This window comes from Musa acuminata, chromosome BXJ3-7 (assembly GCF_036884655.1).
Source record: "Musa acuminata AAA Group cultivar baxijiao chromosome BXJ3-7, Cavendish_Baxijiao_AAA, whole genome shotgun sequence".
Classification (NCBI taxonomy): Eukaryota; Viridiplantae; Streptophyta; class Magnoliopsida; order Zingiberales; family Musaceae; genus Musa; species Musa acuminata.
The window spans coordinates 3,945,477-3,956,926 of NC_088355.1; the positions used below are offsets into that span (position 1 = coordinate 3,945,477).

At 40.5% G+C, this 11,450-nt stretch overlaps 2 protein-coding genes across 3 annotated transcripts; one reads left to right on the forward strand and one right to left on the reverse strand.

The window, feature by feature from the left end:
• Positions 1 to 175: 175 nt before the first annotated feature.
• Positions 176 to 3,024, reverse strand: LOC135642144 (uncharacterized). Of its 2 annotated transcripts, none has more exons than XM_065158036.1 (2): positions 2,454 to 3,024; positions 176 to 651 (listed from the first exon to the last, which is right to left on the reverse strand). In XM_065158036.1, the coding sequence occupies exons 1-2, from the start codon at positions 2,961 to 2,963 to the stop codon at positions 508 to 510; spliced, it is 654 nt and encodes a 217-aa protein (XP_065014108.1). In that variant the 5' UTR covers positions 2,964 to 3,024; the 3' UTR covers positions 176 to 507. The 2 variants fall into 2 exon arrangements, with proteins under 2 accessions (XP_065014108.1, XP_065014109.1); XM_065158037.1 differs by lacking the exon at positions 176 to 651 and adding an exon at positions 677 to 1,547.
• Positions 3,025 to 7,802: 4,778 nt separating this feature from the next.
• Positions 7,803 to 9,996, forward strand: LOC135642267 (ribosomal RNA small subunit methyltransferase-like). The gene is made up of 2 exons (XM_065158264.1): positions 7,803 to 8,188; positions 9,045 to 9,996. The coding sequence occupies exons 1-2, from the start codon at positions 7,877 to 7,879 to the stop codon at positions 9,804 to 9,806; spliced, it is 1,074 nt and encodes a 357-aa protein (XP_065014336.1). The 5' UTR covers positions 7,803 to 7,876; the 3' UTR covers positions 9,807 to 9,996.
• The last annotated feature ends 1,454 nt before the right edge of the window (positions 9,997 to 11,450 follow it).

The window sequence follows — 11,450 nt, forward strand, 5'->3', positions numbered from 1 at the left end:
CATGTCACGATTAAGGGTGGGTGAACGTTGGTCATTCTTTGACCTTTAGAATACATAATGAACTATTAATCATCCAACTTTGGATACAGTTTCAATTCAGTTCATAAACTTCAATTTGAAGTGAATTTACGTTACTGCACGCATATAATAACAACAGTAAACGGTAACATCCCAATTATAAGCCTCTTTTTTTAATTGAGTCGTTGAGATCTGTACATCAGCCCATCTCAAAGCACAATCGACATTTAAATGTCAGAGGGTTGACGAGTTCACATACAAAGATTTCAACTGGGGAAAGAATAAACTGTTACACGCATAAAGTAAGTTAATATATCTAAGTTTATCGAGGTTTTTACCTAAAAGACATTTGGACTGGGGGGGGGGGGTTCACCTGTTCACCGCACACTGGTCTCTGGTCTCTACTAAACATTGATGTGCAGTTTGATCGTTCATGCCTTGGCCAGCAGCAACGAAATAATTGATCAGCCTTTACCACATCACGACATGTTAATCTAAACAATCCGGTAGCTCGTTGAGATCTGGTAATAAGAACTTCTTGTTCACAGATTGACGAGATACAGGAAGAGGTGGCTCGAGTGCCATAGCAGCGTTTGCATCTGCTACTGGAGCCTTGGGCCCGTCCAAGCTTGACTGGGAAAGCAATTAACAAGGATTAGGAAATTGCTAAAATCTGTCAATTATAAGCAGATCAAATCCAGAGGTACTCTCTCGAAACACAAAAGACAGAATTAAACCAAATAAAGGCTAGAAAGAAATCCTTCTCTTCCCACATATCATAATGGGTCTCGTCTACACATATGCAACATTAGTAATGCCTTGTGCGTTTAAATAAAGAACATAATACTGCCAATTATATCATGCGTTGTATGAACAGGAAATCTATGTTGTGAAATGTTTCTAGCTGGTAAGACTTTTACAAAACATATGAAATATAAGCATCTCTTCAGTTTGTACAACTATGCTTTTCATCTGTGTTATGTAACTGAGAGATAAGGTTTGGTCCAGCTTGAAATCGACTACCACGTACAGAGTCCCCAGTTCTTATATGTTTGTTTCATATATGAGATTTAGCATGGGAGAGTGACCATATGTTTCTCTATCCGGTGAAATCATTGTTGGAAACAAGATGGAGGAGAAGGGAGGTTGGGGAAGGTAGGGATGATGTAATCACCAGCAGCTGCCGATTCACCGCTTTCAGCTCCTCAGCAGCCCTTCTCAAATCCTCCCACTCCTACTCGTTAGAATACCACAACCACCAGTCCACACCGCGCCTACTGGATCAGTAAAAGACCATCCCAATGTAAGAGTAGACTCACTGTTAGAATCTTGCGTCTTTCTCTTCCAGCAAAGATTTCTCCACGGCGTGAAGCTCGGCTTTCGCCTGCCCTCCGAACCCCAATGGCACCCCAACTCCACCACTACCACCATGACGAAAGATGAAGAATAAATGGATTAGACTCACAACATTTGTCATCGATGGCCCCCTGGATTCTTAAAACCAGTGTCAGCCGTTGCATCGCTTCCCCCTATCAATAAAAATCATGGATTTAATGGTGAGTTTGAGAACCATTTGAAATGTGTATTGAGGCCTCAACACACATTTTACATGTAAATTAATGTGAGTTTATATAAGATTAGATATATTCATTTATTTAATCTCATTTCTTTACTAAAAATATATTCATTTTTGAATATATATATAATTAAAATATTTAAAACTTTGAAATATAATTTTACCAAATAATACTTACATAAATATATATTTAAAATACAATTTTATTATTTATTAAATATTTAACAAATATTATATAATCATTTATTTATATCTTTAAAGAATATATTAAAAATATAAAATATATTCCCGAAGCAGCCTAAGTGATGGGAGTGACTGACGTATACATAAAGAGAGTACATGCCCAAGACTAAATGAACTCCGTCCAAGGACGCGTCACGTGACCCACTCCCAACATCTCAGATCAACCCAACGACCCACTTCTCGTTTTTCCAGAGCCCAATCTACTATTACCACCCACCGCCGCCCCTCGATCCAAATTAATTACAGCGAGTGGTTTCCCTCTCTCGCACGCTTCAACGCGGAGGGATAAAGATGAGAGCAGGCATCAGTACCCTTTTATGGACAATGATGCCCGGTGAATGGTACAGTAATAGGGGGGGATTTGGCCAATATAGTGGAGACCGATCTCGCGTATGAACCGACTTCTTTGATTTAAACTACACTTGCACATAATTAAGTCGGACGAACATTTCAATTTTTATGGGGAAACAAGAAAACGAATACATGAAAAATAACGAAAAAATAGTGAGAATAAGGGGATCGGCCATGATGAAGGGTAATATTGTCATCAGTAAATACGGAGAGAGAGAGAGAGAGAGAGAGAGAGAGAGAGAGAGAGATGAGGGGCAGAGCTCACCTTGGACGGAAGACCACAGCCGGGGGCGGCGTCGTCGAAAGATCTGGGCGTCTTCGCGGCCTTCTCCGGCGAACTCGACCCCTCCTCCCCATCGCGGCTCGTCCAGCTCGTCGACGCGCTGCTGCAGCCATCCAGGGCTGACAGCGGGCTCGGGCGCCGCCGTCTCCTGCTCTTCCCCGACGTCGCCTCCCGGATCCGCGAGGCCTTGACGGTCCACGACCGCCTGATCCGCCTTCCCCAGTCCGGAAACTCCTCCGCAGGTAGCGGCGGCGGCAACGAGGACGACGGCCTCTCGTCGTCCTTCTCCGAGTCCGCCGTCTTCGTATCCGAGGGCTCAGAGGAAGGAAGCGACCCGGCCGCCGCGGTGGTCCGATCCGGATCGAGGCGGTGCTGCCATGGGATCAGCAGGATCCGCGGGTCACGGAAGCTGAGGAGCACGTCGGCGACGAGAGCATGATTACTCAACGCGTGGCGACACCAGGAGCCCGCGTCGTCGCCGTCGACCACCATGGGGCTCCGGGAAACCCTATGGGGAAGAAACTTGGGGAGGAAGAGAGGGAAGGAGAAGGGATGACTCGGGAGACAACTCGTCATCGTATTTATAGGCGCCCGATAAAAGTGTCAAGGGGCTGGAGCGGACTCGGAAACGCTCCCAAAAGTACGGGAAACGAAGCCTTCCAAGTAAGGTTTTTAAATACCCGAGTTAAGTCACGATAACTTTTGATACGGTTTGGATTAGTTGTGAGGTGGATAACGGAGATAGCGTTGATTGGTGTCCTTAAGCTCTGTTACGCCCATTCAGGTATCATATGCCGCCATAAAAATAAAGGTAAAATTATATATTCTTGTTTTTTATATTAATATTTTTTATGTGTCATTATAATTAATCTTAGTTGGTTAACTAACGTTGGAAATTGGAGACCTGAATGAAATAATATCGATCGTAATTAAAAATTAATACATAAGGGATATATATATATATATATATATATATATATATATATATATATATATATATATATATATATATATATATAGGACATATGTGTTATATAATAATGTATATGAGCTGATATAGTATTTTTGTGATTTAGCATGGATGTTCAATGTACCTGGTTGACTCTCTAACCTTTGCAAACGATTAAATTTAATATCATCAATCAATTAATATTCGATATATAATTTTTATATAATATTTAAGATAAAAAATAAAATAGACATCATCTTTCACTTACCTACTCGATAAGAGTTTAAGACAAATGCTTATAGATTATCCTCCTCTTCTCGTCGTCCATATGGATAAAAGATCCATATGGAAAGATTGTTAGAAATAGTTAAAGGTGATCTCTCCGTAAAATATGTTATAAAATATTTTATCCCTTTACAATCAAATATAAAAGCTCCTCTTCAACACAATGAAAAGGAGGATCACTTTTTAATCACTTGCATCCACACTCACTTATCTTAGGTTATTAACTTGCGCATCGAAGAGATCAGATTAGAAAAACTCTCATGACCTAAGTCTTCGTGAAAGTGACACCTCAAGAGCTTGACATTTTCTTCTCGAAGGCATCTCAAACAACCCTACATACAAATCTAAACTACATTGGGTTGACTAGGACATCAATGATTTCTTCCGAAAATATTTTTGGTATTAAGAGAGCCTAATGTTGCAAGAATGATCACCTATCAACCCTCTCAATGAACACTTAAGTGAAGAAGTTTTGCCCTGATTAATAGTACTTTCACCCAAGGGGCGATAGCCACCCATTCCACACATGGGTGCATCCACCTCGGCGCAGACACTAATGTGATACTGATATCTATTTAATGACCCAGCCACCTAAGTCTCTCACCCCTAAGGACAACTCCGAGCCACCTGCTCATCCTTATCGAGATGTTCTTGAATCTCACTCAACAAGTGCATATGCTAACAAGTATGATATAGGTCGTTGCTCCACTTTTACTTTAATTAACCCAACAAGCGATAATAGTAGCTCAAATTACGGTCCCTAACTTAATCAGCACCGACATTTGTTGAGGTTTCCCGACCCGACATGGTGTCGACATCCTAGGAGGGCTCGAGACTTATCGAAGTATCGATAGAGGGAGCACTTTGGTCCTCCAATCATGGAATTCAATGAACTGTATCACCACTCTATCCCTATCAAAATCTGAGGCTCAATTGGTAAATATAATAGAGAATTTCCTGTGGATACAACTACAGTAGATGGATTGATATTTGGAAGAGATACGATAAGAGTTTCAACAATTGAAGGGAGAAGCACTGGTCGACCTTACCTCGGGTCAGTCATCATTCACCTAGAAAATTCAAAACCAATTCTAGCTTACTTCTATTTGCTATCCTTTGAAAAGTTCAATGGCAATGCCGACCCGATGAAGCACATTGTAACTTTTAGTACCCAAATATCATTGTATTATGGTACTTCGAATGTTAAGTGATGCTGCCGCCTTATTGCATGGTGAAGCATCATCATGAGGGGAGAGAGTCCGTCATGAGGAGGTGTATTGCCACTACCATCCACCGTGTGAACTTCTGCTAGAGAGGAGTTTGCGAGAGCTTCTTCATCCAAGCAAACCAAGATCTGCGTTTTAGGAGATATACGAGTTCTCTTATATGAGAATGTCTTATTCCTCAATGAGGTTTTGTCGTTTTGAGTTTTATGCTCTCGATCATCTCTTAATGATCCGATGCTATTTTGTTTGGGAAATAATTTTTATTTTACTTATTTGTTGCACATGTGATGCTTCCTAATGTTTCTCAATAGAATTAAGGAATATACTATGAAAGAGATTGATTTCATTCAATGAGGAGATTAAGAGATTTCCCTCAATCATGCATTTAAATGACATAATCAGATCACCTCTTCAAATTTGTTATTGATTGAGAACATAAGTAGGAATATTATTATCATTCCATATGTCTCCATCATGATCTTCTATTAGACTTCACGAGAACTGACTCTCGATGGGGGGGGGGTGGGGGAAGAATGAGCCATAAAATATAAAAACGATTGATGTACGAAGACAATCTTGGAGAGCATAAAAGTGATCGATATGTAAAGAGTATATTGAAAAGCGTAAAAAAAACCTATCATGATAGGAGGCCTAAGATAAAATATATTTGAGGTGTGTAAGTCAAAAAAACCTAATATGCATAAAAAGAAACTCGCTACGGTGGAAGGCGCATGACAAAATATGCTCTAGACATATGAGTTGAAAAAACTCGCATAAGAAAAAAGTTATCACGATAGGAGACATAAGACAAAATTTGCTCAAGACACATTAGTCAAGAAAACCCAATCCACGTAATAAAAAACTCATCACATCGAGAGATATAAGACAAAATGTGTCTAAGACGCATAAGTTTGGAAAACCCAACCCATATAATAAGGAACCCACGATGGCATAGGCACAATACAAATGTGCCTAAAGCGCATAAGTTAGGAAAACTTGACTCACGTAAGAAGAAACTCACCACAATGAAAGATACAAGGGAAAGAATGCCTGAAGTAGGGTGGTCGAACACCGACCCCTTTACTCAAGGTGGGTAGGCCATTATTTAACATAGCCCAACGCTCAAGGTGGATCTCTCGACAATGGGAGGGGTAGGTTGGCAATGGATCATCACCAATAGCACTGGCACCCCTTGTTTACGACACTCAATGAGCAAGAGAGGTCGAAAAACCCAACCCCCTTCTTTACCCAAGGTATAGAGGATCGAAAACTTGACCCTCCTTTTTCCTAGTTGTTGAGTCACAGAGGTTAAAAAATTGATCATCATCATTGTCGACCTTCACATCCAAAGGAGGGTCAGGTTCACCTCGACAACGATTGATCTGCTGCCAAGAAGGGCCATCGGCGAGGAGTAACCCCTTGCCGAGGGACGAAGGTCGGGTGCCTACCTCTATCGGTGTCTACCTAATACATGGCGTCGAAGAACCAATCGAAGAAACGTAAGCTTAACGTGTTAGATGAATTTGACACTGCACTTTGTATTTCTCTTGCGATAGCTCTCAAAGTAAACATAGGGGGACAAATGATATGAAGAATATCGTCAGTTAATCATTATCTGACACGTGACCTTCACATGATGTTTAGGATGGAAGGAGAAGACAAATGTCACTCTCTACTTGTTTGGCCATATGGACAATGGTCCAAGATAAATGATTATAGATTATCTCTTCGCACATATAGATAAAAGATCAAGAGGAGGTTGTTGGAAGCAGTAAGAGTTGATTTCCTCATAAAATATTTCATAGAATATTCTATCTTTTTACAATCAGGTATAAAAACTTATCTTCAACGCAATGAAAGATAATATCATTTTTTGACCACTCGCATCCACGTTTGGGTTATTAATTTAATGTGGATTATTAATTTTAGTATTGAAGAGATCGAGTTTGTAAATCCTTTTTGACCTCCATCTTAGTATAGATAAAATCTCAAGAGTTTAGTGTTTTCACCTTGGATAATTTTACGCATACAAGTTCTTATTATGTCGGACTGATCAGGATATTAATAACTTCTTCCATTATAATACTTATTATTCGTTATAAATGTGTGAAGATGAATTAATTTCATACATGACATTATATAAATTAGGAAACCCGTATGTTGGATAGCAAATATGGTTGTGCTAACCAAATATAATTTAATAAATCGACAAGTAGTTCCTCTAGAGAATTTTTAATTGAATCCAAATATACAATTGTCTCCACATGAGGATTGTTAGGGAGTGTTGATGAAGCCGTATCGATTACGAGAGACTTTTCCTAGACCTAACTTACACATTTGAGTTCATCATATCTTGTGACACATCACACTTGTTTGATCGAAATATCATTTGAACCCTTGTCATACATTCGATACTAACGGAATAGTTATTTGATGTGGATAAGATGGTCTATTTGACTGAAACATTAGTAGTTAGTGGCGCTTAGGAGTTGTAACTTTACATAAATCATTTTCTATATTAATCTTTATATTAACTCAATAGTCATCGACACACTATAAAATAGTTGCCCTGAAAAGTGGACCTTATGCCGAATAATTAAAATATGATTTATGCGATGAGATTTTTAACTATTTACAATAAGGGAAATATGTTCCCAAAAATTGAAGATAACTATAGTTAGGGACTTAACGGTCATGTAATGGATGTTGTTGATATGGGACCCAACAGTCAAACTGGGCCCGGTGGATTCATGAGTCTGGCACGCGGCTTTACGATGACACGATGGATGTTGATATGGGACCCAACAGTTTAACTGGGTCCCGTGGATTCATGAGTTTGGCACGCGGAAAAGCCCCATCTCATTAAGGGCCGAACTAAAAACCCTAACCCTTGCTGAAGACCAGATTACGGCTGACGAACCCGGAAGAGAGGAGGAGGCGCGGCCATGGCGGGCGGCAAGATCGAGAAGAAGCGGCATCAGCAGGCGCCGCAGCAGCAGAGGTGGGGCGGCGGCGTCCCCTTCGAGAAATCGAAGGGCCAGCATATCCTGAAGAACCCCAAGCTGGTCGAGACCATCGTCCAGAAGTCCGGCATCAAACCCACCGACGTCGTCCTTGAGATCGGCCCTGGTACCGGGAATCTCACCAAGAAGCTCCTCGAGGTTGCCAAGTCCGTCGTCGCCGTCGAGCTCGACCCTCGCATGGTCCTCGAGCTCAACCGCCGGTTCCAGGGTACCCCTCACTCCAGCCGCCTCAAGGTATTTATCTCCTTTACATCGATTTCAGTGTTATCTACCCTTTTATGTTTATACCTTAGCGCCTTAAGGGAGTTTTTGGATCGTGCGTGCTCAAATTTGTTCCAGTTTTGTTTATGCGTTTGGGGTCTTAAGGTAGTCCTTTGCATTTGAGACCACAATTTTTACATTATTGGGTTAGAATTGCCTAAAGATTGCACCTTGTAAATCCTAAAATTCTTTAGACATCAAGTTCTAGGCCTGCTAATTGAAAAAAGAGAGAGTCTGTAATGTGATTATCTGACTGCTTATTTTTTGCTTAAAAAGAAAGAATGTGATTCTTATGAAGGATGAAAATTGTGTTTTACTGATAATCTGGGCTGCCTAAAACCTGTGAGGTTAACACATCCTTATCACCCATCTGAATTGGAGCATGAGTGGTTCAGCGCAAGATGTTTCCTTCCTTGCATAGTGATTCTGTAGGCAATTGAGAAAAACAAGGCAATTATAAGTTTGATTGTTTGTTGAAGAATAGGCATACATATGGGAGCGCCAAGCTTGAGTTGTATAGTCCAGATTTGTTTTCCACACTTCATCAAGGATGCATTATAAGTAAATGATCATACATGGATTTGAGTTCTGGTAAAAAAAAATTGTTCATCTCTAGTGCGAGAGATTGAATTATCTAAGAATTCAATCTTAGAGAAAGATTGATTTAAGAAAGATTAAACTATTGTCAGGTATCATGTTGTTGATACATCCAACGTATGGACAAAGTATGTTGCACTTTGCTGCTTAATTTTTTTTATACTATTAATCAGCAGACGTAATTGTTTCATATCAGCAGACAATTGTCTTAAATCTATCTTGAATCATGTAGGTAATTCAAGGAGATGTCCTAAAGTGTGAGCTTCCGTACTTTGATATTTGTGTGGCGAATATCCCTTATCAGATTTCATCCCCTCTAACGTTCAAGCTGCTAGCCCATCATCCAGCCTTCAGATGTGCCGTCATAATGTTCCAACGTGAGTTTGCTATGAGATTGGTTGCAAATCCTGGTGATAATCTCTACTGTCGACTCTCTGTGAACACTCAGCTCCTTGCGCGTGTCTCCCATCTCCTCAAAGTTGGCCGGAACAATTTTAGGCCCCCGCCAAAAGTCGACTCCTCTGTTGTGCGCATAGAACCTAGGCGACCACTTCCGCCTGTTAGTTTCAAGGAGTGGGATGGACTCATGCGCCTTTGTTTTAATCGGAAAAACAAGACCCTGGGATCGATATTTAGACAGAAGAGTGTTCTTTCATTGCTGGAAAAGAATTACAAGACATTGCAGGCTTTGCAGCTTACCCGGAAGGAACAAATGGAGGAGGATAAGGTGTCTTCAGAAGATGTAGCAGTTTTGGCCAATATGGTTGAGGACCTTGGCATGGGTAATAATAGTGATGAGAAGGATGATGAAGAAATGGAGGTAGAAGACACGGATATGGTGGGGGAAGTGAGCGAGGGCTCCAGTTTTAAAGACAAAGTGTTGGGGGTCTTGAGGCAAGGGGATTTTGCGGAAAAGAGGGCAGCCAAGCTGACACAGGTAGATTTCTTGTGTCTGCTGTCTCTGTTCAACAAAGAAGGGATTCATTTCTCTTGACTGATTATGAGGACGATTTTCTTATGGCTGTAATTTTTCTTCCTACTTAAAAACGGTTTTTGTGTAAGTGGATGTTTTGGATAAGTTTGTCCTTCCCAGGGAGATAGATTGTTCCCTCGTTTCTTTCTTGCACATTTGCTTATTTCTGTATTTGGTTAACTGCATGAAAATACAAGAATATTTTGCCTCCTGATGAATGAGCAATTTTCATGTGCATAGGCATATTACAGAATTCTGATGATGAGATGAGACTTTGCAATTGAATGTTTGACAGGGTAAGGAAGCATTAGGACCTTCCAAGTATTCTGTGTTTTTGTTCTGATAATGTTTCTGACAGTATGTGGAATTTCTCATATTTAAATATAAATCAGAATTTAGATTAGTTATTTTTTTCTCAAATGATTTATCCTTGATGGTAACCCAACCATCAGTGATCTTGTGGTGGTTTCTAATAGCATCTCTCTCAATTTCGGCAAAATTATCAACACTAGCAGGCATGATCATGCGGTTGGTATGATTAGCGATAAGCTTAGTGACTCGAAGCAGGATTAATAAGCTCTCTAGGTAAGATTCAGCATAAGTGCATGATCTACCCATTAGTTTAACACCAACTCTGATCCTAAGGGAATCCATTAGAGGCAGGAGTTAGAACCGACTTCCTGATTTCTAGCGATGGAACAAACAAAACATGTATCTCGTTCCACACAACCCCAATGAAAAAGAGTGATATTACTTCTTTATTATCCCAGACCCTAAACTTAAAAAAATGATATTAAAATTCTTATAATTATAAAAATAAAATATTTTACTCAATTTATCCTGACGCCATCGGTTTTATCAACAAAGATACAGCACATGATAATATACAGTAATAACACAAAAATGATAGGTAAAAAAATAAAAATAAATTCAACATCCCAGTTATATTTTCTTTTGTTATGTTATAATTAAAACATCTTAATCGTTTATTGTGGTGGTGGACGACGATACCATCGAGGGTCGCAAGTGGCTGTTGTGGTGGTGGTCAACGAGAATGACGCAATGGTCGACCTTATCAATGCTTATTTGAACATCGACGATCGAGGCGGGGGCGACAACCGCGATAATGGTGGTAGTTTGATGATAATAGTAGTAGATCTCGATGATATTCTTGAAGACGGGCAAGGTAGAATCCTGGAGGTAGAGCTTGAGAGACTTCCATGGCTTCTTGTAAGGGGAGGAGGAGGAAGAAAAAAGAGAAAAACGATAGGAGGTGAGACAAATGGAGAGGAGGAAGAGGACAATAGTCGCTTTGCATCATCCTGCATATGTATCATGCCCGTTTTATATTTACATCGACGCCACTCTGCATCTACATAGGGGGGAGGTGATGCATTTATGCCGGTTTTATGCCACTCTACATTTGCATCAACAGGACGTAAGACCTTTGCCTCACCTCCTGTTGACACAGATGTAGAGCGACGCCGACATAGATACAGGATCATATAGAGTAGTCATCGTCCTCGTCCTCTCCCTTTGCCTTATCTCCCACTATCGCTCTCCCTCCTCTTCCTCTTCATCCCTTGGCAAGAAGCCACAGAAGTCCCTAGGCTCCACCTCTTGGACTCTACCACGTCTGTCTCTAAGGATACGCCCGAGATCCAC

Excerpts from the sequence above, each read along its gene's own strand:
- LOC135642267 (XM_065158264.1), top strand. The coding sequence starts at position 7,877 with ATGGCGGGCGGCAAGATCGAGAAGAAGCGGCATCAGCAGGCGCCGCAG. Across the intron at positions 8,189-9,044 it reads CTCACTCCAGCCGCCTCAAG|GTAATTCAAGGAGATGTCCT; the intron begins GTATTTATCTCC and ends TGAATCATGTAG.
- LOC135642144 (XM_065158036.1), bottom strand. The coding sequence starts at position 2,963 with ATGGTGGTCGACGGCGACGACGCGGGCTCCTGGTGTCGCCACGCGTTG. Across the intron at positions 652-2,453 it reads GCTGTGGTCTTCCGTCCAAG|TCAAGCTTGGACGGGCCCAA; the intron begins GTGAGCTCTGCC and ends TTGCTTTCCCAG.